Source organism: Ovis aries, chromosome 2 (genome assembly GCF_016772045.2).
Source record: "Ovis aries strain OAR_USU_Benz2616 breed Rambouillet chromosome 2, ARS-UI_Ramb_v3.0, whole genome shotgun sequence".
Classification (NCBI taxonomy): Eukaryota; Metazoa; Chordata; class Mammalia; order Artiodactyla; family Bovidae; genus Ovis; species Ovis aries.
In genome coordinates, this window is record NC_056055.1 from 234,304,018 (window position 1) to 234,324,874 (window position 20,857).

The following is a 20,857-nucleotide window of genomic DNA, read 5'->3' on the forward strand; positions in this document are numbered from 1 at the left end:
AAGCATCTACTATAGAGATTGATACATAATAGGTGCTCAATAAATAATCAATATTTTAGTGCAGATACTAATAGAAGGTACTGAAATTAAAACACCAGTGGTATATGCTTGAAAGGAGTTGGTGAGAATTCTGCAGATGAGATAGAAATTAAACAAAGCTTTCCAGCAAGAAGTAGGATGGAGTGTGGTATGTTTCAAGCAATTTTGTTCAACAAAAATTTATGAAATAAAACACTAGGTATAAATGGGAAAACAGGATATAATTCTTGTTCCCCAGAAGTTCAGAGTCTAGTGAGAAAGACAGACATATAAACAGATCAGTTTCATGTGACATGACATTACAAGAGCTGGGAGAGAGGTAAGCACAAAGTGTCAAGGAATAGCCAACCAACTGGACGGCTCTAAGGGAGAAATTAAAACCTAGTTTAAAGGAAGCAAGAGAAATGTTAGAGGAATCTGTGTTCAGTAAAATTTTCACAGAAGAGCCTGAGGTTGTTCTGATGATCTGAGGAGCTCGTTCAGTGACAGATGGAAGGCGGGCATTTCAGGGAGGAGGGAACAACATAAGTAAAAGCACGGAGGTCAGAAATAACTAGATGTCCAAAACTTCAAGTCTTTTGGAATCACGCAGTTCCCAGTGACGGTGTGGTGTGGAAAATGAGGCCAGGGAGGCAGGCAGGGTCAGCTCATGGGCGTCCATATGCCACACTGAGAAACAGTGGGGAAACTGTGAGAGCCCAAGAACAGAGATAACTGAACAAATGGTGCAGGGACAACAGGAATATCAAAGAATGAAGTTGAGGGAAGCTGTTTGGTAGTTCCTCAAAAAGCTAAATATTGAACTCCCATCAGTTCAGTTCAGTTGCTCAGTCGTGTCCGACTCTTTGTGACCCCATGAACCGCAGCATGCCAGGCCTCCCTGTCCATCTCCAACTGCCAGAGTCTACCCAAATCCATGTCCATTGAGTCAATGATGCCATCCAACCATCTCATCCTCTGTCGTTAGGGTCCTTTCAAATGAGTCAGCTCTTTGCATGAGGTGGCCAAAGTATTGGAGCTTCGGTTTCAACATCAGTCCTTCCAATGAACACCCAGGACTGATCTCCAGGATGGACTGGTTGGATCTTCTTGCAGCCCAAAAGGACTCTCAAGAGTCTTCTCTAGCACCACAGTTCAAAAGCATCAATTCTTCATGCTCAGCTTTCTTTATGGTCCAACTCTCACGTCCATACATGACCACTGGAAAACGATAGCCTTGACTAGATGGATCTTTGTTGACAAAGTAATGTCTCTGCTTTTTAATATGCTGTCTTAAGGTCTAGCAATTCCACTCTTAAGTATATACCCAAGAAGAATTGAAAGCAGGGACTCAAACAGGTACTTGTACGCCCATGTTCGTAGCAGTGTTATTCACAGTGGCCAAAATGTGGAAACAACCCAAGTGTGCATCAATGGATGAATTGATATATAAAATGTGATAGATACATACAATGGGACAGTATTCAACCGTAAGAAGGGGTGAAATTCTGATACCTGCCACAACACGGATAGACCTTGAAAAGTGAAAGTGTTAGTCACTCGATCATGTCCCACTCTCTGCGGCCCCATGGACTGCAGCCCACCAGGCTCCTCTGTCCCTGGGGATTCTCCAGGCACAAATATTGAAATGGGTTGCCATTCCATTCTCCAGTCTTTGGAAACATGCTAAATAAAGTAAACTAGATACAAAAGGTCAAATATTACATGATTCCACTTATATGAGATATCTAGAAGAGACATTTATAGAGAGAGAAAGTAGATTAGAATTCATCAGGGGCTGGACGTTCAGTTATTGCTAAATGATGATGGGGTTTATGTTTGGGGTGGTGAAGATTCTGGAAATAGATAGTGGTTGCCCAAGGCCATGCAGCTAGTCACAGTAGAGCTGGCATTCCCAAAGCCAGGATCACCGGTCTCCTAAGTCCATGCTCTGTCTCCTTTAGTGTGTCTCCTCTCCTGGGACAACGAGCACCAGAGAATGGGCAGAGGGCAAGGCTGGGGATCTGTTCACCTGCAGCGGTAACCACTCTGCATGCACGAAACCTAGGGAAGCCCTCCCTCTCTTTCCCTCCACCACACTGTGCGCATCCCTCAACACTCCACTCTTCTGAATGCCAGTACATGAGCTCTTATGACTCATTTGGAACTCAGATCAGGGTGGGCAACATTGTTTTTACTTCTAAATTTGTACTTTATGCCCAATCCCACCAACAAAAAATGGAGTCAGGAGTTAAGGGACAGGCTTCCAAAGATTCATTAACCTCTACAATTGTAAGCACATTTTTTATATATCTGTGCATTTTTTTCTGGGTTATAGGGCTTAGGTGTCACCATTTCTGATAAGCCTCCAAAAGTTATGAATGTTGAAATGAGGGTCCATGTCTCTTTTCAGTTCCCAGTACTTAGCAAGCATACCTCGCCTGCTCTAGATGCTCATCAGATGTTCAGGCTGTGGGAAAACTAGGAACGTGTTGATTGGGGAACATTCTAGAAGTGGTTGACGAGTGGAAGGCGGAACTGGGCAGCTTCCTGCTTTGAAAGCAGAGACACAGTGTAGGTTTGGGCAGCTCAAGTGTTACTTCTCCTTTGAAGTGATCCCTAGTCTGTATGGCAGAGCCTATTCTTCCCTCCTCTGTGCTCCGCAGGAGAGACTGCAAAGGAGCCAGAGAGAGAGTAACTGGAGAGAGGGCGGTAGCCTTCAAAAGTGAGAGCGAGAACAGAGAGAAACGGCCAGCAGAAAGGGAGGGAGAAGGAGTCTCCCTTCCTTTCCATGTGCCTGAGAATGAAAAAGAGGACGTGTCTGATCAGGTCTGGGGGAGAGAGAGCGCCAGGCAGGGGGACCGCAAGAGAGAGAAGAGGGAGCTGGAGCCCAGGGAGTGGGACCAGGAGTGAGCAGCGGGGAGAGGGTGTGGGAGAGACAGCAGAGGGGAGTAGGGAGAGAGCGCCTCTGCGTTAACTGGAGTAGCCAGTCAGGGTCCATGGGAGGAGGACAAGGGGGCGAGAGGGAGGGGGGAATATTATTTAAGAGGAGAGGTGAGTGTGAGGGGGTGGGGGGAGGGCAGCTGTGAGCACGGGGGTGGGAAAGGATGAGGTTGAAGGGCTAGCAACAAGAATGGGAAAACCAGGGGCTGGGGGCAAAAATCAACAAGACAGAAGAGGAGTGCAGAAGCCAAGATTGAGGCGAAGAAGAGAGGAGGGAGAGGCCTGCTTGGGAGCAGAAGGAACGGGCAGACGGGCAAGAGAGTTCAGGAAACAGACTGTGTTGCTGAAGTCAGTCTCTCTCTCTCTTTCTCCCTCTGTCTTTCTCTTTCCCTCTCTCTCTTTCTCTCTCCCTCTCTCTCTCTCGCTCTCTCTCTCTCTCTCTCTCTCTCTTTCTCTCTCTCTTTCTCTTTCCCTCTCTCTCTTTCTCTTTCTCTCTCTCTTTCTCTTTCTCTTTCCCTTTCCCTTTCTCTCTCTCTTTCTCTTTCCCTCTCTCTTTCTCTCTCTCTTGCTCTTTTTCTTTCCCTTTCTCTCTCTCTCTTTCTCTTTCCCTCTCTCTCTTTCTCTTTCTCTCTCTCTTTCTCTTTCTCTTTCTCTTTCTTTCTTTCTCTTTCTCTCTCTCTCTCTCTCTCTTCTCTTTTCTTTCCCTTTCTCTCTTTTTTCTTTCCCTTTCTCTCTCTCTTTCTCTTTCCCTCTTTCTCTTTCTCTTTCCCTCTCTCTCTTTCTCTTTCTCTCTCTCTCTCTTTCTCTTTCTCTTTTTCTTTCCCTTTCTCTCTTTCTCTTTCTTTCTTTCCCTTTCTCCCTCTTTCTCTCTCTTTCTCTTTCCCTCTCTCTCTTTCTCTTTCTCTCTCCCTCTCTCTCTCTTTCCCTCTTTCTCTTTCCCTTTCCCTCTCTCTCTCTCTCTCACATGGGGAGCAGCTGCTATCTTGCCTGTGCAGTTTTTCCATAAACAAATGCCCTGCTGTCTTTAGAATGTTGTCTTCTTTTATTTCTCATCAAAAATTCAGTGAGCACTGTGCCCAAGATCTGCCCTGGCCACTGCAAAAACACAAGCCAAGCCTGACCACTCAGGATGTAGACTGCCCCCTCCTTTATTTGCTGTGGCCTCTGCCTTGTTTCATTTTGTTTATGTCTATAAGTATACTACTTCCGTTGAGATTTCCTAGGGTGGGACGCAAAGCAAGAACTGAAACCCAATTCTGGTCAACAGTTTGGAAAAGGGAGGTGGGCATTGAACTAAAAGAAGACTTTGAGATTCTGTGGGCTATTCCAAGTTTGAACATAACTCTCATTTACTGATTTGTTGCTTGGTAAGCCTCCTAATTCCAACAGAGACTCATCTCTACAACTAGGTTGTCAGTTTCTGCAAGATCAGAAGTATGCCTTCTGTCCCTTTCTGTCAAGCCAACCCTTCCTTCCATGGAACATAAGGTAAATTTCAACTGAGCAGAGCACAGGAAATGCTTGTTGGCTTTGCTGTCTCATCAGCCTGCACCACCATTATCATCATGAGCATTCTTAATGAGTGAGTGGCCAAAATGAGTCCTAGAGCTGCGTGCGGTTCAGGACAAAGGGAATTCATGGAGGGCGGCTTTGCCCTGTGGCTGTAAAAGCAGACATAGAAATTAGGAGAGGGCCTTCCCTAGCAGTCCAGTGGTTAAGACGCCACATATCCAGTGCAAGGGGGCGCAGGTTCAATCCCTGATCTGGGAAATTGGATCTCACATGTTTTGTTTGTTTGTTTGTTTGAGTGTGGCAAAACCTTTACTGACAGCTCAAACCTCAGTAGACATCAGAAAATTCATACAGGAAAGAAATTATTTAAATGTGAGATATGTGACAAAGTCTTCAGCCGAAGTGCACACCAGGGTCTCACATGTTGTACAGCATGGCCAAGAAATTTTTTTAAAAGAATAAAATTAAATTTTAAAAAGCTAGGGGAAATCACTGCTTAAGGACCAGGTCATGAGTATTGTTTGCTTTGCCTTGGAAGCCATAGGCCTCTGAACTTCAACTTGTTGCCTTCCACTGGGAGTAACCTGGAATTCCTCACCTCCAATCTTCCTGTCTTTGAGCCTTCACCCATACTTTTTGCAGCCCATAGTAAAACTTACCCAGTCTGAGAACAGCATCCTGAGGAATGCTGACAACCCCCAAACTAAGCATGTTGGGAAGAAGATGGCAGGGCGTTATTAACGACTATTTTAGTTCTTTACACTAAGGTTCTCAATATGTTATTATTTTCTTCATTTATTAAGTTGGCATAATCCTGAAGCAGAGAATTGAATTCTATGATAGAATGACCAAGAAGTGTGGTTTTTAGATATAGGGAGGAGTGGGTAGAAGGAAAGCTGATACACACACATATATATTAGGATTTTTAGGAATAGCATGAAAGAAGAAAAAGAGAGGAACTTGACCTGAGACCTGGGCATGACTTTCCCCAACTCCTTCCTTTTTCTCAGTTCTTCTCCACTCCCAATCACATTGCCTTGAAGGGATGCACAGCTTCCAGTTCTGAATCCCAAGCATACAATGGTCCCTGAAGGAATTTCTGCACTTCTGTCCTTAGTGCCCAGGATAGAAGTTCCAGGAGACTCTGCCAGTTCCACCGTGGAAGAGGACCGATCTGTTGGAAATGGACAGTGGGAACCAGGCTGGGGACAGTTTTAATAAGCGCAACAGCCAGTGAATAAGGAACTCTCAGTATATGCTCGACTCCCCACTTAGCACTTTGTATCGTTAATATCCTCCCAGCAATCCATACAGTCTTGTGTCTGCCAGATTAAGACAGAAGGTTAGAGAAGTGTGACTTGCCAAGGCTTCCCAGCTGGTGAGTGACAGAGCCAGGACTCAAACCCAAGTCTCTCTGACTCCAAAGCCTGTGGTTTTCACCTCATTGCTCAATGTGGTGTCCTGCTCAGCATAGACTGGGGAGCACTCGCTGAGTACTTTGGGAAGGAAACAGACTCCAAACATACTCAAAGCTCTTCTGTCTTGGCAAACAAGACAAATACTACAGTTTATTTTATTGCCTCTTTCTTTCATTCTGTTCTCTCTAGATTTTTTGATCCCATTTCTTTTAAGAACTGCCTGTGTAAATACAGACAAGTAATAATTTCTCTGATGTTCAGTTTCTCCACCCCACTGATGAAGAGGTTGCTGGTGCGAAGGATGCTCCCTAAGATTACATGGGCTCCCTAAGGAACCCCATCATAGGGGATCCTCCGTGGCTGTCTTTCACCTCCCCGAGCAGAATAACAGGTCACAGGGTTTAGATTCAGGCTGACCTGATTTCACATCTCGCCTTGAGAGCCTTGTCCTGATGGCAGGGGTGGCTCAAGACCTCGGTTCAGAAGAGGTCCCACCACAGGCTGGGGGAGACAGATGCCTACTTGTGCGTTCTCTGGTTAGTTAAGCATTTCCCTTCTGCCTGTTTACTCCCAGCACCTGCCTGCTCATCCGCTACCTGAGCACCCTGACTGTGCCATCCCATAGGCCATGGAGAACGAGCTGCCGGTCCCCCATACATCTAGCAGCGCAAGTGTCACCAGCAGTGCCAGCGGCGGCGGCAGCAGCAGCAGTGGTGGCAGTGGCCGGCCCACGGGTCCCCAGATTTCTGTGTACAGCGGAATACCTGACCGGCAGACTGTGCAGGTAAGATGCCACCTGACTACTCATTAACCAGGAGGACGTGTTGGCGTGGTCCGGTCAGACAGCCGGGGTGCCAAATCAAGAATGGGCACAAGGGTGTATGTTAGTGGCAGATATCTGTGCATCACTGGAGAAGCAGTGATGCGAGATGGGTTCCCTCAAGGAGGTCCGGGGAGAGTGGAAATACTTAGCAGAGCTGGAAAATTCCCTTTCTTACCTGGTGACTCAGACCCCACAGGATCATTTGGGGAGGAGATGCGCATGAAATTATTAAGGGCTGACAAGTGAAACTAGCAAACAGAAAAAAATGATCAGGATCAGCTCAGCTGCAACCTAGACCCACTATCTAAGTGACCATTGCCCCAAGACAAATCTAAGTCTCTCACACACAGGACCAAAGAGGACCCCCAAACAACCCTTTGTCTTTGCAGCCTTCTGCATTCTTCCCTAAAGCAGTGGTTTGCAAAATGTCACCCGTGAGGCCTTCTGGGTGACTACACACTCCTCCAAAATGCAGTCATGACCACACATTGCCTGCCATCTGCCACGCACCCCATGCTGTCCAAAGCATTTTGCCTATTTATCTTCTCCTCCAGCTGGGAGGAGGGTTCTTATTAGGCACAGTTCTATAGTTGAGAAAACTGAGGCTCAGAGAAAGTGGTGTCTTATCCAGGGTCATGCAGGTAAAGACAAAAATGCTGAACCTGATTCTCACCCTCCACCCCCACCCCAAATCTGTGTTCTTATTCCCTACAATGTCTGGTTGAAGTTCCTGGATAAAATAGGCAGAAAAGAAAGACCTCAGCGGAGAAATGTGTTTTCTGATGGCTTCGCCGTTGCAGTTTGAGTGTACCAGATGAGTGTCCTTACCCTGCTTTGGCCCTAGGCCCAGATTAGGGGATGGAGAGGAAGCCACAGCAGATGGTGGGAGAGCCCGAGAAGTCTAGCTAGGGCAGACCCCATCAGATACTCTGGAATCTTTCCTCTCCTAGCTGTCTCTGCCTCACACTTATTAGCACCATGCTTCCATCCTTGCCGCCTCCTGCAGAGCCTCCTCCCTTGGGCCCTTTGCACATGAGTATTTTAGCATGTTTCTAGCTGCGGACATTAGGAGGTGCCCTCCTGCCCCTCCTGCCTCTCACCACAATTCCAGGCAAAAGGGATGTGAGATTTCTGCTCTGGCAAATGGAGTGACCCGAAGTTGTGTTCTGCACCCAAGTAGGACCGATGGGGTCCCTCCTACTTCCATTCGTTCACATCCTCCAGGGAGGAAGAGTCTGTCTCTACCACTGCTATCTGGATGCTGGGAGGTGCTTTTAGGAGTCTAAGGGAAATAGAAAGGCTAGATAAAGGGAACAGGAGAAAGAATTATGGGGAGAACAAGGTATAAGAAGAACTGAATGCATGTAAAGCAGGAACCTGAGGGGAAAGTGCACTGAAGGAAGCGTATGGAGGAGATGGTATGTGGAAAGGGTGTCTGGGGAGACCCCAGAGCCCATGGAGAATCTGTGATATCAGCCTATTTTTATAAAACCCCCAATCTGAGCCCCAAGGTGATTTTGTCCAAGAGCTACCAGCCCCTGGAAATCACTCTGAGCCAAAGAGAGCTAGACTGGAGGCTCACTGCCAGGGGGCAGAACCCAGGGCAGGAGCAGCCCTGTAACCAAGGGATTCAGCAGAATAAGGGTAGGAAGTGGGCCAAAGCCTGGCCAGGGCCCAAGTAGGGCACCCCCCACCCTGGGAAAATGGCAGGAGAGTGAACAGGTAAGAAGAAAGGAGGATAGAGAAGAAGATACAGGGTCTCAGGGCTGGAAGACAGGTGTTCACTTTTCCTTCTTCCTGAGGGTAGAGGAGAGGCTTTGAGGAATGGGAGAGTGGGAGAGTGTGGCTCAACCAGTCCCATCTGAAAAGAGGGAATAGCAGTAAGACTAGTGGGAGATGGTAGCTCGAGAAAGGGAGCAATGGAGAGAAGGAGGGAGAAAGTAAAAGAGGAACACAGCACCCTACGGCTGCAGCAGCATCCTTGTACTTGTAGCATCTCTGTGGCTGTAGCATCCCTGCTCTGCAAGGCCAGAGAGACAGTCTCCTGAGGGACCAGTAGGACCTCTCAGCAGCTGGGGGCAGACCCTGCCAGGAGGGGGTTGCCCTTGGACAGATTCTGGTTTGGCTGGCTGGACTAGGCCCCCACTTCCAGCCTGTCTCTCTTTCTCCCCATCCCTTTCCCCCCTCTGCCTTGTTGAGCTTCGGTTCGCTCTGTCATCATCACCCCTGTGGTCCTGTTACTCTCATCTGAGGCTGCAGAGTGGTGGAGAGGGGTACCTAACAAGCCTGCCATAGGACCCAGTGGCACAGATCTCCTGTCTCCTGACCTGAGGGTTGTTGGAGGGGCATGTGCCGCCCATATCCAGACAGAATAGGGAGTGTGTACCCTGAAGAGAGATGGAGATAGATCAGGTGGGAATGTGTGGAGCTGTGCAAACAGCCATCTCCCCTGCTCCCTGGCGAGTGGGGATCACAGACCTGGCCATTTGCGGGGAGGTGTTGGAGCAGGCCTGGCCGCAGAAGGGGCTCTTCCCTCCCCGGCCCCACCCTCCACAGGTGATCCAGCAGGCCCTGCACCGGCAGCCCAGCACGGCGGCCCAGTACCTGCAGCAGATGTATGCAGCCCAGCAGCAGCACCTCATGCTGCAGACGGCGGCCTTGCAGCAGCAGCACCTCAGCAGCGCCCAGCTCCAGAGCCTGGCGGCCGTGCAGCAGGTGAGACCGAGGATGCCACCAAAGGAAGCAGGGGAAGAGGCAGGTGCCCCGCCCCTCCCACACATTCTCTGACTGCCTCCTCACGGCACCCCTGTGGAGCAGGCACCACTGTCATCTGCATCCTTCAGCAGATGAGGAGAGAGGCTCTGGGCGGCTCAGACCTCCCCCGGGGTCCACAGAGCTCTCGAGCAGAGCTGGCCTTGCTCAAGGGGGGACTGCCTGCCTCACCACAGCTCCGCACTGCAGGGAGGGGACTGAGGGTGCACGAAGGCGTCCACAGAAGGCCGTCACCCATGCAGCCCACCCGTCTGCCCTCAGTGGCTGAGAAGACCTCAGTCTTCAGTCAACAGAATGCTTATGCACCTACTGTATGCCAGAGTTCATGTCAGCCCCGGGTGCACCGTGGACCCTGTCCTCCTGGAGCTTGTGGTGGGGAGGCAGCAAGTACACAGAAACCCACATAGACGAGAAAGCAAAGTAGCTAAATATCAGACTGCTGACAAGCTCTCCCAAAGAGGAGAGTAACAAGGAGGCCCACCTTAGTCTGGGGGTGGGTGGGGACCTATCTGCTGGAGGAACGGTGAGTGAATGAATGGATGCCTGCTGGAGAAACGGTGAAAGGAGGAGAGGAAGCTGGCCAAGGGGAGGGCACAGGCTGGATGTTCCAGACAGTCTGTGCCCAGCTCACCATGTGGGAGCCTGTGAGCAGGGTATAACAGAGGGGGGCGGGGTGAGGGGCTGAAGAAAGTTGGAAACATGGGTGATGGTCTAGCTGACAGCTGGAGTGCTTCTGTGTAAATGCTCGGCCTCGTGTAAGCCTTTCGGCAATCCTGCAGGCAGTCCCCACTGTATAAAAGAGGAAGCCGAGGCACTTGCTTGAGGCCCCGTAGATGGGCCAGAGTAAGGACATGACTCCTCATCAGTGCCCTGCAGTGCATCCCATGGTGGGTGAGGGCCAAGGGACTGGCTGGAGGAGATCTGGGCCTCAGTGACAAGGATTCTTCTTTCCCAGGCAAGCCTGGTGGCCAACCGACAAGGGAGCACTTCAGGCAGCAGTGTGTCCGCACAGGCCCCTGGCCAGTCATCCTCGGTGAGTAGGGTGGGGAGCAGTAGGCCAAGCCCACGGTTCCAAGACCACTTCCTTCCTCTTTGCCCAAAATGCTCATGAGCCTCCTGATGCAACGGTGGTGAATCCTCAGTCATGTAGAATCATGGCTGGAATCCATTACTCTTGCCAGAAAAAAAATGTGTGCCACTTTCTAATTTCGGTTAGTAACTCCCTGTCATCTTTACACTGTCAGGGCTCCCAGTTCATGGCTCAGCCCCCTTCCAACAGCACTGCACACAGGCCAGAGACGCAGCAGGGCTGAGGGGAGATCCAGGACCCAGGGATCAGAGCTGGTCCTAAAGAAGGCTGAGTCCACCAAGGAACAGGGGAGGTGGAGAGAAAGAAGTGGATGAGGGGTGCAGAGTTAAGCCACAGAAGCACCCGTTTCCTACTGCACGTGTCTCTCTCCCCAGATCAACCTGGCAGCCTCCCCAGCAGCAGCCCAGCTCATCAACCGGGCACAGAGTGTCAACTCGGCCGCAGCCTCGGGCATCACCCAGCAGGCTGTGCTTCTGGGCAACACGTCTTCTCCAGCCCTGACTGCAAGTCAAGCACAGATGTATCTCCGGGCACAGATGGTGAGTCCCCAGCCTGGGCCATGGCTCAGGTAAGCCAGGAGGACAGAGGCAGAGAAGTTGGGAGCTGGGCGATTAAAGAAGGGTGGCAATTAGAGAAAGGTGGGAAAGAAGCACCAGGTGGACAGTTGGTAGGAAAGCAGGGATGACATAAAGAAGGCGGCCTGGAAGGCTGACGGGAGCTTTGATATTGGCTCCATGACTCAAAGAAAGGTAGGGTTCCAGGCCAAAATTAAGTTACCCATGATGCCTCCTTTCCTTTCCCTCGGAGAATGAAACAGAATTATCCTCCTCTTACCAGAAACCACTCCCTAAAATTAGTTACAGTAGGGGACCCACGGGTCTGTGCCCAGGTGGTCTGTCCCCTCAGACACGTGAGACAAGCAACTGCACAAACATCCGAGTACCCTGCGGAAGTGGGGTCTCAGTCCGCTGGGGCTGTCCTGCAGGGATTGGCCACTAGTTCAAGGCCAAGAGTGCATTCCAGCCCAGGTGGTGAAGGCGGCCGCCAGCTCCAGAAACTCTGTTGCCGCCACTGCATTCCCAGCCGGGCCTCCATTCCCATCAGGGCCACCCAGTCAAGCATCCATCAGGTGGGCTTGCTTGGGCCGAATGCACTCAGGACGGTATCAGCCCTCCACACACATACCTAGAGTCCCGCCTTGACACCTGTCCCTAAGAGGTACAGAGGCCATAAGAAGCTGAGGGGTTCCTAAAATAAGCAGACTTTCCCAGGAAAGCAGCAGGATTTGTTCACCCAAGGAAGCAGGCAGGTCTAGGTCTAGGTCTAGATTGGGCTCAGCCCACTCTGAGTCTGGTCTCCCAACCCTGCTCTGAATTGTTCTCTCTCCAGCTCCTTGACATGCCATCCTAAAGGCTGTACGGCCCCAGCCCTCGTTTAGTTTTTGTGGCCAGAGCTTGACACTGGGAGCTTTTCTAGTTCTGCTCCAGTTCTTGACTCTGAACTCACTGAGGTGCAGCTCCTTTCCTGGGGAATAGCCTCAGACACCCATGGGGACCAGACTTCCACTTCTCCAGGGAGCTAGACAGCCCATGTGACACCACCCACACCTGCTCTGTCTTCAGTTTACCCCACCCCTTCTCTGGCTCAATTGCACCCGCTGGAGCCCTAGAGCCTGGCCACCTCCCTCCCCAAAGTGGGGTGCCCTCGCTCAGAGGAGCAGATGTGCCGTCATATACATGTCCAGAGCTGGACTCGCAAGGGTGGGAGTGTCGCACAGAGACCCTCAGTCCCTACGCGCCGTGCAAGGAGATATAGACACGAGTACAGCTTGGTTTCTCTTGGTTCCTTTAGCACTGTTGTCTCTGCTCATGCATGTACACACACACACACACACACACACACACACACACACACACACACACACACACACACACACACAGCCTAATCTAAATTTGACTAAAAAGTGGCCAAAAGAATCTAATCTGATCCTTTCTGGCAGAAAGTCCTGTTCTGACCCACACCTAGAGTCCAGAGCAGGTTAGATTTTTTTTTTTGATTTTTATCTTGTATTGGGGTATAGCTGATTAACAGACAATGTTGTGATGGTTTCAGGTGAACAGCGAAGGGACTCAGTCATACATACACGCGTATCCATTCTCCCCCAAACTCCCCTCCCATCCAGGCTGCCACATAACTTGCAGGTGAGATTTAGAACATGGTTCCAGGGCATCTGTCTCAGCCCAGGGGCCCTGCTCCCCAGGATGCTGCAGAGAGGGACTTGAGGGTGTCTGGCCATCATTATTGGTCCCTTCTCTGGGGTGAGCTCTTAGCAGAGGCTTCTGAAGTACACCTGACTTGGTGCAACCCCAGGACAGCACCCTAGCTCTGGCCCTTCCCTGCCTGGCCTGGATCAGGACTTGAGGGGGCTCTTGAGATTTTCAGGAGGCACCCCTGGACTCTCTCCCTCTCCCACCTCCCCCACGTCCTCCCCCCAACCCCGTCTGCTCCCTGGCTGAGCTGTCGTGTCCTGTGGCTGAGCCCACATTGGGCAGGTAAAAGGCACCTCGTTTCCTGTGATTCCAGGCCCAGCCAGGTAACCTGGTGCAGGTAGCTAGGAGCCTAGGCGGCACTGTTCCTTTGTCCCCTCAGCTCATCTTCACGCCCACGGCCACCGTCGCTACCGTGCAGCCTGAGCTCGGCACTGGCTCCCCCGCCCGGCCCCCCACCCCTGCCCAGGTGAGGATTCCATGCTTGTGGGCGGGCAGGGGGGTGGGGACCCCTGCCATGGGGGCAATGATGCTGGGTCTGGGCCTGAGCCCTGGAAGAGCTTTGAACGTCTCGGGGTGCTCCAGGAAAGCAGGTGGGAGACGGCGTCCCATTACCCCTAGACTCACTCCTTGACTCCTCGCTGAGAAGGCCTCGGCCACTCCGGACCCTGCTTCGGGCCCTGACCACAGGGCAGGAGCAAGTGTGATTGCCAGAACCGGTGGCCCTCACTACCTTATACCCTCCCCAGGATGAGCTCTGATGTCATTGCTTTTTAAGAGGAAAATTCCACTCTGATTACACATGTTAGCAGCTCTAGGAATCAGGAAAAACGGCATGGAAGAGGGAGCAAGGATGAGTCCTAGGTCCCTTCTTTCTGCTGGGAGCACACAGACACAGCTGTGGCTGTAAAGATTCTGTGGGTGGTGGGGAGGAACCAGCCCCATCTAAGGGATAGGGGTCAGACGCGAGTCTGGCACAGCCTCCGTGTGTCCAGCAGAGGGTGCCAGGGACCAAGTTGAGTCAGCCTGGCCGTGCTGATGTGTAAACCCTATCCTCAGGACAGGATAATCCTTCACCTGGGAGACCTTGCTGGTCGATTCACTTTCACTTTTGCCCTGGCCTTTCCCAGTGTGGGAAGCCCCATGCCCTGCCATGATTCTTTCTAAGTGGTACGCAGCCCATCCTGATAGATTGGGGGAGGAGGGGAGGTAACAGAAGGGAGAAGCAGCCCCAGCCTCCCTTCCCCAGTCTGCCCCAGCCAAGGCAGACATCCCTGCTCAGAATTTGGTTTCTTCTGCAGATGAATCCAATGACCAGCACACTGTCTGTCCCCTTTAGAAACTCTGCTCCTGGTTTCTCCTTCAGCCCCTTGTCTCTTGTCTCTCTCTTTCTTTCCGATCTAACAGCTCACTCTCACGTTCAGCATTCCTGGATCCGTCCCTAACTCCTTCCCTGTCTGAACTATGTGTCGGCATTGCTCATACCCACATTCTCTGGACTCCTACAGACCCCTCTTTTCCAGGTACAGAACTTGACCCTCCGATCACAGCAGACACCAGCTGCAGCAGCCTCGGGCCCTACCCCCACCCAGCCTGTCCTGAGCAGCTTGGCCCTGAAGCCCACGCCAAGTGGTAGCCAGCCTCTGCCTACCCCATCACAGGGCAGAAACACTGCTCAGGGTTCCCCTGCAGGTGCCAAGTCTGGCACAACCGACAGTGTGACAGAGCCACTCAAGAGAGGAGACAGCAACGGCAGTGTGCCCGGGAGCTTGGAGGGCCGGGCTGGGCTCAGCCGGATGGTGCCCGCCGTGGCTACCCACCCGCTCATTGCACCAGGTAAGCACTCCAGGAGGAAGGATCCTATCCCTGAAAACTCAGAAGGACGATGGGTCAGGGGGAAATTTTCACACTCTCCTATTTCCCATGGGCAAGATAAGGTGTCAGCCGTGGATCTCTCTTTCCCCTTTTCTACAGTCTTGAGATGTTCTCCAGCTCCAGAGTCTATTTCATGCTTCTCGTCCAGCTTTAAAGAAGGAAGCCATGTTAGTGGAAACAAATGGGACCTTCTTTTTCTTTTTTTTAAGAGGAGAACCTTGTTCATATAAATGGTCCATCATTTAATTTTCTTTTATTTGGCCACACCATGTGTCATGCCGGATCTTAGTTCCCCATCCAGGGATCGAACCTGTGCCCCATGTAGTGGGAGCACAGAGTTTTAACCACTGGACCACCAGGGCAATCCCAAATAAGACCTTCTTCACAATGGGTACCATGATTCTCAGGGTACCAAATCATAGCTCTTCACCTAGGCAGTGGAGGTTTGGCAGTTACACTATTTTGTAATTCTCTAAGAGTCAGCAAAAAAAAGGACAGGGGCTAGCCAGAGGCATGTAAGAACCACACAGGGAGATGAGGAAGTGAGAAGTTTATTTTCTCGTCACTCAACAGACATTTGTTGACTAATATGCATCGGTTATGTTGCCAGTTCCGGGGGTGCCGAGATAAATAAGACATGGGCCCTGCCTCCCAGGTGGGCAGGGTCTGGAGAGACAGATGAGTACAGCCTGTCATAGATGTTAGCTCTGAGCCCTGGAGGATCACAGAGGCACCATCTAGCCTGAGGGAGAGGAGCCAAGAAAGGTTTGCCAGTAAGAGTGGTACTCAAGAATAAATCTTGCAGATTAAAAAAGTAATAATCTAGCAGATTATTTATGAGGCAAATTATATGAACAGGATGAATCAGTATTCCCTAGGGCTAGATTCTCCCTGCTGCTAAAATTCTCCCAGCGCTGCCTACTGAAGGCAATCCTTGATGAGGAAATCTGCCAGCAGCCCTGGAGGCCAGACTAATCAGTCTCGGGAAGACCAGGCTCTCATAGCACAGAAATGTAGTGATGGACCATGTGACCTTGCATTACAGATAGAGTCACCCTGGTCACATCCCTGAAATAACGACTCCCACTCTGTCCTCACCCAGACCATTTTACCGTCCAGTCTAACCTGCGTTTTAATTTTTCTTGAGAGCCTGCTTGGTGCTTGTTACTAGATAACCGCAATGATCAAAATGTGATTTCTCACCTAAAGGAGGGTGCAATCAAAAGAAGGGAGATAGATTCTTAAGCAAATCCATTTGATTTCATAATTGCCATTGTAGGAGTAAGTGTGAGGTACGGGCGGGGGGGGGCCTAGATGGACACCTCTGTGCCAGGCAGGATGGATCAGAGATGCTGTCCCCCCAGGGAAATGGCACTGGATATTGAAGCAGGAGTCATTTCCCCAACAAAAGAGGGGAAGACATTCTGGACAGATCACAGAGGCATAGGTAGAGCCTTGCGATGTGAGCTGCGAAGAGCCTGAATTCAAGTCCTTTATTCACCCTCTGGAGGCTTCAAGGACAGAGGTGGTCTCTGCCTCCAGTGGACCCTCTGAGCTGAGGCAGGCAGCTTTCTGCAGAAGCTTAACCACCCTGTGACTCTGGGCCTTTCTTCCTGTCTGGCATTGCTTTCTCCAGAGACTAGTCCAGCTTCTTCCTTTTATGGAGAAATAAACCGAGGCTCAGAGGGTAAAGTCTGGGTTGGGGGAGGTGGGGTGTCTTAAAATGAGCTGATATCAGCTGAGACTAAAGCAAGGACCCCAAAATAACATTTCTCCTACCTCCTCATGCCACCTACAAACCATAGAGCAACATCTGCGTTTCAAGACTTCCTGAGAATCCCGTTTCTACCCAGGTCAAAACATAACCCCTGCCTAGATCTAAGCCAGCGCCCACCCCCCAGATTCTAAGGACCCTTCAATGGAAAGACTAGTTCTTAGGTTTCCTCCTAAGGCTCCTAGGCAACCCTGGGGCCTCAAGAAAACTGAACACAAAGGGGACCAGCACTGATAAAAACGTCTGATGTGTATTAGACAACACGCTGGGCTTTTTTATGTACCCCACCTCTTCTGCCTTTCAGAACAACCCCTGTAGATATTTTCATCCATTTTACAGATGAGAAAACCAAAGTTCAGAGTGGTTACCCAAGAAATTACTATAAATATCACTCAAGGTCACATCAGTATTACGTGGCAGAACTGGAAACCAGCTCCACGTCTGGCTGAGTCAGACAGTATGCTCTTAATCATCAAGCCGTGTTTGCCTCTTTCAGCTCTTTTGGGGCTTCCTAGGCCTTTCTTATTCCTGACCCAAAGTTCAGAGAGCCTCGTGGTTCTCAGATTGTTCTGGGTTTTGCAGAGTCTAGCAGAGGGCTCTCTTCTCTTGAGCCTTGATAAAAGGGAAGGCCAGTGAGTTACAGACCAAGGCCCAGGGCCCCAGCTGTGGCCTAAGACTAACAGTATGTGGCTATAGGCAGTACAAGAACTCTGTGGAGCAGCTGTGAGTCGCAGACCACAAAGACTCTCTCCCCAGTGACAGGAATCACTAGGCTTTGCATTGTTCTGCCTCCCACTGTCCCCCCTGTTCTTCACTTCCCCTCCCACCCCTTCCTCTCTGTGGTTCTACTCCCCACCCTCAACAGCCCAAATGGAAGGCAGCGGGGAGGCTTAAGATGCTAACAGATCCTTTTAGGGCTTCTAGAACAAAAAAAAGTCTGAAATAATTCTCCTGACCTGATGGGGGTGGGGAGGGGGTGGCCAGGAGCAGCACCTGCCCTGGGCCGCCACTGTTCCCCAGGCAGGAGGTAACTTCTGGCCTCCTGCCCAGCCAACACACTGTGAATGAACTGCGGGGATCAGAGTGTGTGCGCATGCGTGTGTGTGTGTGTGTGTGTGTGTGTGTGTGTGTGAGTGTGAGAGAGACTGAGAGAGAGGGATTGGGGAGCGGAGTGGCAGGTTTTGTTTGTTATTGAAGCATTTTTTGAGCTGGCTGGCTGGTTGCCCCCAGGGAAAGTAACCAGTGGAGACTTGTGATGGGGGGCAGTGTCGGCGGGGAGGAGAGCAGGAGGAATGTGTTCTCTGGGGGCCGTTCCCTCCCCAGCAGGCAAATGCTGCAGTCCCAGCTGGGACTGCTCCCACTGACAGCTGTTTGGGGGCAAAGCCCCTCCCCCCATGGCAAGCTCCCTGCTGTTCCCGCTCCTGTCACCTTGGCAACGGGCTTCTTTAGGCTCTGCAAATAGAAAAGGTCCCTTATGCCCGGCAAAGGGGTGGGTTGGTGGGTGGGGGGGGGGGGGGGGGGCAGAGAGCAGAGCAGGGAGGTTGGGCCTCGCAGTGTGATGGAAAGACTGAGACTGAACCAGGAGGGCAGAAGAGGGGTCCCCAGAGGCCTGGCCTCCAGAGGAGATGGGGATGGGGGAGGAGCTGGGTCACAGCTCCTGATAAGAGGCTTGGTTCTTGGAGTCCTCATTCTAGTGGCTCCACTCAAGGCCCCTGGACATACACGCAGGCCCAAAGGTGAGAAGAAAGTGGCTGACCAGGAGGGAGATGCTGTCATAAGAGAGCCGTCCAGTCACTAGAAATCCTGGGAGCTTTTCACACAATTGTGCTCCAGATGCCGGTCTTTGTTCTGTCTCTTCGTCCCTCCTCAGGTCTCTGGAAGGAGAGAGAATTCACTGTTGGGAAGGCCTGCCACACAGTGGCTTTGTTTTTACCACAGAGAGGGTTTTGTGTCAGGGAGTAGTGATTCTGTCTGTGAGAAGCTGGACAATGTGACGCGTGCTGATTCCAGGACCCTTGGGTACCATATTACCCTCCCAAAGCACCTGCCAAACTGTGGGGTAGAACACACTTTTGCTGAGGAAGTTCAGTAGAAACGAAAACATTACACGAGGTCCTGTTTTCTGGCTCCAACAATTTTAATGTTAAAATCACGCAACCAATTATGACGATCATTTCAGTTACCCACTGTAGGACCAGATTGAGATTACTAAGCATCTCCTCCTTGTATTAGGTCAGGGTTGGGAGAAGCCAGCAGATATCAGCAGAGAAGTTTTATATTTGTTGAACATTTCTCACCATGGGTGTGCATGTGTGTGAGAGAGAGAAAGAAGAGAGGCAGACTGTGTGCCTTGGAACTGCCGGGCATTCCTTCTTTCCCCAACTCTTTCCCCCTAAGCTCCTCTTGGGTTACATCCATGGTTGCTACCAGTAATGATAATTACCAACCAATAATGAACAACCATGTTCCAGGCACTGTACTAAATGCCTAACCTACATATCTCATTTACTCCTAGCAATAATTATTCATCTCACAAATGAAGAAGGTATGGCTCAGAAAAAAATAATTAATTACCATCTCCATATAGCTTTCCCTCCTTAATTGTTCAATTCAGCTCCGCAAATACTCATTTAGCACCTATTATGTGCCAAACACAATGCCAACCATATGGGCATTAGAGCTGAACAAGTGTAAATTCTAAGAGGGGCTATGGAAATTTGAGTCGCGCCTTGAAAACTGAGTATGTCTCCAGAACAGAAGTGAAGGGGATTATCTCAGCTGGCACTGGGAGACATCTCTGCCCAGAGTGGCCACGTGGGCCTGGGACCATCTGTGCACGTAGGTGGGCCCTGCAGCTCCTTGCTTCTCCCCGGCCCCACTGCCATTAGCTGTGGGACTCCCAAAACACTCAGTCCATCCATCCCCTGTCGTGTTTGACTCTGACACCTCTCTTCTAGCAGACCTTGCCTTTTCTTACATTTCAGATGCCTGCCCCCACTGTTCACAGATGACTCCTCAGTACACATCCAACTCTGCCCCCCCACCCCCGCCCCCAGCGATTTCCAGCTATCTGTGGGATCCTCCCATGAGGATGTCACCCCACCTGCATACACATTTTTAAAATTTGGAAATTCATACATCAAACCCCAAAGCTGGAAGTCTCCCTCTTCAGAAAGGATCCCCCTTTCCCCGTTCCTGGCCACTGTCCACAGTCATCAGGTATTCCTGGACCCAGGCTTACAATCTCAGGACAGTTTTGATTCATTTCCCTTCAGGGAGGCAGGAGTGTTAGAATGGGAAAAGCATAGGCTTCACAGTGAGACCTGGTTTCAGAACCCAGCTTCATCACTTACTGGTTCTGTGACCAGCATCCTGTTACTTCATCTCTGTAAACCTTGATTTCTTCATTTATGAGACTAAGATGGTGATTTTTACCACATGCTACAAAGATGGATGAGATGTGATGTGTCCAGCACTGAGCAGGCTCACAGTAGATACTTGTTCCCTTTCACTCCTTATTCCCACCCTCCATCACCACCCACTTTCTCACCATGTTCTGACCATATTTTCTCTGTGTCAGCTCCCAGGTTTGCTTAAGGCCTGCTGACCGTATGAGGTTTAACTGACCACCTGACCCTCCTCCCATACCTGCCAGAGTCACCTTCCTCAGAGACTTGCACCTTGCTTGTTTAGAAACCTTCACTGCGTCTTTTATTTCCTGCTTCATCGGGTCACAGGAGGTATTCAATAATTAGCACGTTAATGACTTCTGACCACTGACTCTGACTCTGGGTGGGGGACTCAAGACCCCAGAACTACTGTAATTGCTCAGGGCTCCCCCACACAGATCCTCCCCCTCTCCTCCCCCCAACCCCGACCCCTTTGTGACCAGCGTGACCCGTGCAGGCCTTCCATCTCTCCTCCTGGCATCACACTCCCCCTTCCTCACCCATCCAAGATTACCTCCAAAGTTTTCAACAGCCTCCAACTAACCCTTGAAAGCCTGCCGTCTTAATTTGCACTTGCTGACTTCGCCCTTCACTCACCCGTCAGCATTTTTCAAGCATTTATGAGATCCAAGACACCCCGCCTCATGTGTCAAATGAAGTCAATTTTCCCTGAATCTGCGGCATTGTAGAAGTCTCCTGGAAACAACTCCCCTTGCTAGTAACATGGGAACACTGCCCATTTGCCTCAGAGGCTGCTTGTAAGGAATAAATGAGACTCAGATTATAAGAATGCTTTGAGTTCAAAGCAATATATACATAGCAGGTAGTATTTTAAGAATAGCTACGGTGTATTGTGCATCTTCTCAGCATGAACAAAGGCAGTGAACCTCTCCTCTTTGTGGTTGAAACATAATCT

The 20,857-nt window shown here is 50.6% G+C and overlaps 1 protein-coding gene across 3 annotated transcripts in view; it reads left to right on the plus strand.

Moving 5' to 3' along the window:
- The window catches only part of PHC2 (polyhomeotic homolog 2), a 120,522-nt gene that overhangs the window by 65,291 nt on the left and 34,374 nt on the right, over window positions 1-20,857 (plus strand). Inside the window, exons 2-7 of one of the 3 annotated variants that reach the window (XM_042244411.2) lie at window positions 6,466-6,675; window positions 9,271-9,429; window positions 10,442-10,519; window positions 10,951-11,115; window positions 13,160-13,312; window positions 14,367-14,679. In XM_042244411.2, coding sequence (XP_042100345.1) covers window positions 6,520-6,675; window positions 9,271-9,429; window positions 10,442-10,519; window positions 10,951-11,115; window positions 13,160-13,312; window positions 14,367-14,679 — 1,024 coding nt within the window. In that variant the 5' untranslated portion in view covers window positions 6,466-6,519. The remainder of the gene's footprint in view (window positions 1-6,465; window positions 6,676-9,270; window positions 9,430-10,441; window positions 10,520-10,950; window positions 11,116-13,159; window positions 13,313-14,366; window positions 14,680-20,857) is intronic. The other 2 variants (XM_012148937.5, XM_060411367.1) reach the window with 2 other exon arrangements.